The 3,938-nt window shown below is 35.8% G+C and overlaps 1 protein-coding gene across 1 annotated transcript; it reads left to right on the forward strand.

The window, feature by feature from the left end:
* Window positions 1-1,897: 1,897 nt before the first annotated feature.
* LOC116114661 lies at window positions 1,898-3,289 on the forward strand. Its single transcript, XM_031400801.1, has 3 exons — window positions 1,898-2,311; window positions 2,514-3,068; window positions 3,161-3,289. The coding sequence occupies exons 1-3, from the start codon at window positions 1,898-1,900 to the stop codon at window positions 3,287-3,289; spliced, it is 1,098 nt and encodes a 365-aa protein (XP_031256661.1).
* Window positions 3,290-3,938: the final 649 nt, after the last annotated feature.

Here is a 3,938-nt window from a genome sequence, read left to right on the forward strand (position 1 = left end):
AAGAGTTTCTTAGAGTTCAACATTGTTAAGCTATGGAAAGTTCCCAATGCCTTAACTACAACATCATTATTTTCAAAGTCAAGAAATTCAAAACTAGAGTTTTTATAGTGAAAAACCTTGACTCCTTGAATTGTCACACTTAAAAATGCGATAAGCAAGTACTTGTCATCTATCCAAGATTCCAAATCTTTAATCCATAAAAAGTTTTTTCCCAACTTTTTAGACGGTTGGTGCTGTTGAGAAGAGGTATTGGTAGTGTTTAATAATTTGGTTTGGGTAGGGTGAAGAATGGGATTTTTCGGGTGTGTTGTGTTTGGTTCAGGCACTTTCTCAAATAGTTTGTGACAAGTCAAAAAATGTGTTTTTTGGAAGTTTAATGGTGAGTGTTGTTTAGCATTGTTTAAAAAATGAGACAGGACCAGACCGACCGGTCCAATCGGTTGAACTAGAAGGCGATCACGTATCCGGTTCGAGTCAACACTAAACCCACTACTATGTAATAACCCGCTTTAAACTGTTTAAAAACCGGATAAAATGTGTGAACTGCTGGTCCAACTAGACCGGCGGATAAACTGGTCGAAAGTTACAAAATGGGAAAAAAATATCTAACTCTACGCACGCAAGTCGCAAGGCCATTTTGATTTCATTTCTCATTTTCTCTGTTTCTCAAATTTCTCAGCTTCTTCTCTATGCAAATTCCTCTATGAAATCTCACTCAAATCGCAATGAACTCTACTCCCTGAGGTCTGAAATCGCAACCATTCACCAAATCGCAACTGAACTCTCTAAAATCGACGACGACACCTTCCTCCCTCGCAGGAAATCGATGACGACAACAGCTCCATTCCCTGCTGGAAATCGACGACGACAACGGCATCTCCATTCTTGGATGACGATGATGACAACAGCTCTGTTCCTCACTAGAAATCTACGGCGACAGCTCCATTCCTCGACGATCCAAGTAATAAACATGCCATTCACAGGTTCATCTTCTATAATGATTTCGTTTTTAATGCTTAAATGTGATTCTTTTGTTTGCAAAAATTTTGCCAGGGTGAGATTGAGAGGTCTAGAATTAGAAGAGTTTCTTCTAGTTCCAGTTCCAATGATGAATTTTGATTTTGATTTAAAGAAAAGAGGTGAATTGGGGTTTGTTAGTTTAAGATTGATATAGCATTTTCGGGCTGATAGAAGAGGTTGGCTTAGCAGCATCATATCTCTCTGTTTGTTTGTGTTCAGTTTAGAGCACCAGTCCAACTGCTGTGTTTCTCTTTACAAACTATCAACTCGTGGGCTGTATAGTGTAGACCATAAGAATTGGAAAAATAAATAAAAAGTCAAGGCAAATTATTTACAGTCCTTCCTTTGCTTGTGCTTAAAATAAACAATCCAAAATATCCTTCTTGTAATCTTTATTTTTACTAAACTATTGAAGATCTTAAAACACATGTCACTTAAAAAATTAGCAACCAAAATATACTATTTTTGACTTCTTAATTTCCAAAGAATATGTGACTCCTACTCTTACCTTAGAAAGCAATTATTATAAACATGCAAATTAATATGACTAAAATGATTATAAACAAGCAAATTAATATGACTAAAATTATTAAATAAACACCATTTTAACATTTTGCACAGTCCAATTGAGTTCATGCATGATGTAGTAAAAAACACAGAAAATGCTATGTGATTCTTTTGTTTGCAATTGTTGTATACTTCCCCATTTAACAATACGTGATTATGTGATTCTTTTGTTTGCAATAATTGTTTGAGCTAATTACAGTACTGAACATTTTGAGTGCTGATCACAAATTCACAATTCATTTTCTTAATCATGCTTTCAGGCATCTAAATTTTTCTTGTGTGATAGGTAGATAAAGATTAAAAACAGACAATGTCAACATCTAGCTCTAGGTCTTCTTCACAATCTAGTAGAGGTATGACTGATATAACATGGACACATGTTATTGATGGTGTAAATCCAAATGGAAGGAAGACATTAAAATGTCTTCATCGTGGGAAAGTAACTAGAGGAGGAGGTATTTTTAGAATGAAACAGCATCTAGCTGGAACAAAGGGGGATGTTGGTGCTTGTTTAAAAGTTCCTTTTGATGTTCAATACTTGATGAGAGAATCACTAAAAGACATTAGGATAAAGAATAAAGAGAAGGTTGATTCTAGTAAGTATAATACTCCCTACGGTGCTCCCATACATAGATTGGAGGGAGATATGTTAAATGAAGATAATGAAGAGTTTTGTCCATCAGAAATTCACATAAATGAAAGTAGGTTTGGCAGTCAACAGAAAGTACAATGCTAGACAAATCAAAAAGAAAAAAACTATTGGGGTTGGTGACTATTTTGCTCCAAGGACAACTGTTGAATCTCAATCGTCAATTAGGAGTTGTTTAGCTGGAAAAGATGCGACGTGAAGAGCAGACATGGCTTTTGCAAGATTCTTTTACGATGCTTGCATCCCAATTAATGCTGTAAATTCAATTTATCTTTAGCTTTTGGTGGATGCTATGACTGCAATTGAGTCTGGGTATAAACACCCAAATTATCATGGTTTGCGTGTCAATTTGTTAAGAGATGCTAAGAAGGAAGTGCAGCTTTTTGTTGATAGTTACAGAAAGATTTGGGAAAACGTTGGATGTATTTTAATGGCTGATGGTTGGACTGATAATTCACATAGGTCATTGATAAATTTTATGGTGTATTGTCCTAAGGGAGTTTGTTTTGTGAAATCAATTGATGCTTCAGATGTTGTGAAGGATGTTGGGACATTGTTGAAGATGTTTGAGGAGGTAGCTTTATGGATTGAACCAAATAGTATTGTCCATTTTGTCTCAGACAATGGATCCAATTATAAAGCTGCTAGAAGAATGTTGTCTGAGAAATATCCGAGTATTACTTGGTCGCCTTGTGCAACACATAGCATAAATTTGGTGTTAAAAGACATAGTTGAGATGGATCACATAGTTTATCTTGCGAGACGTGCTTCTGAGGTGACGAAGTTTGTATATAATCATACATTTTTTATAGCTTGGTTGAGGAGAAGACAGGTAATATACCTTTAGCTCATATTCTTGTCAAGTCATAACATAATATACATTTTTTATAATTGACTAACGTCTATTATTTATCAATTGAACAGGGTTGGAAAGAAATTGTCCGTCCGAGCGCGACCCGTTTTGCTATAACTTTTATTGCAATGAGAAGCCTTTATGAGCACAAACATGACTTGCAAGCCATGGTGACAGATAAGTCATTTGTCGATTCTTGATATGCAAAAAGTAATAAAGGCATACATGTTATTGGCACAATTCTAGATAACGATTTTTGGAATGATATGGGTAAGATATCCAAAGTTGTGAGTCCATTGATGCGCTTGTTGTGGATTGTTGACTCAGATGAGATGCCTGCAATAGGATATGTGTATGATGGCATGTACAAAGCGAAAAATGCAATTAAGAAGTTGTTTAAGAATAAAAAGAGATTGTACAAGCCTTATACACGAATCATTAAGCTACGCTGGGATAGGACGTTGCGCCGTGATATCCATGTTGCGGTTAATGCAATTAAGAAGTTGTTTAAGAATAAAAAGAGATTGTACAAGCCTTATACTGAATCATTAAGCTACGCTGGGATAGGACGTTGCGCCGTGATATCCATGCTGCGGCTTATTATTTGAATCTTGCCTTTAAATATGACGAAGCATCTTTTTGCGCCAAGCCAGAAGTCATGAGTGGTTTCCTTGATACTATTGACAGTAAAGCAAGTGCATTCAATTTGAACAAGACAAGGTTAATGGAAGAGAGTAGATTATATTCAAATCGAGAGGAAAGCTTTTCTCGTGAGCTTGCTCTTGAAATCGCCAAAACCACACGTCCTGGTACGTAATAGTTATAAAATTTATGAGTTCTTTTGTTTTT

The sequence above is a fragment of the Pistacia vera genome, unplaced genomic scaffold, assembly GCF_008641045.1.
Source record: "Pistacia vera cultivar Batoury unplaced genomic scaffold, PisVer_v2 Contig718, whole genome shotgun sequence".
NCBI classification, from domain to species: domain Eukaryota; kingdom Viridiplantae; phylum Streptophyta; class Magnoliopsida; order Sapindales; family Anacardiaceae; genus Pistacia; species Pistacia vera.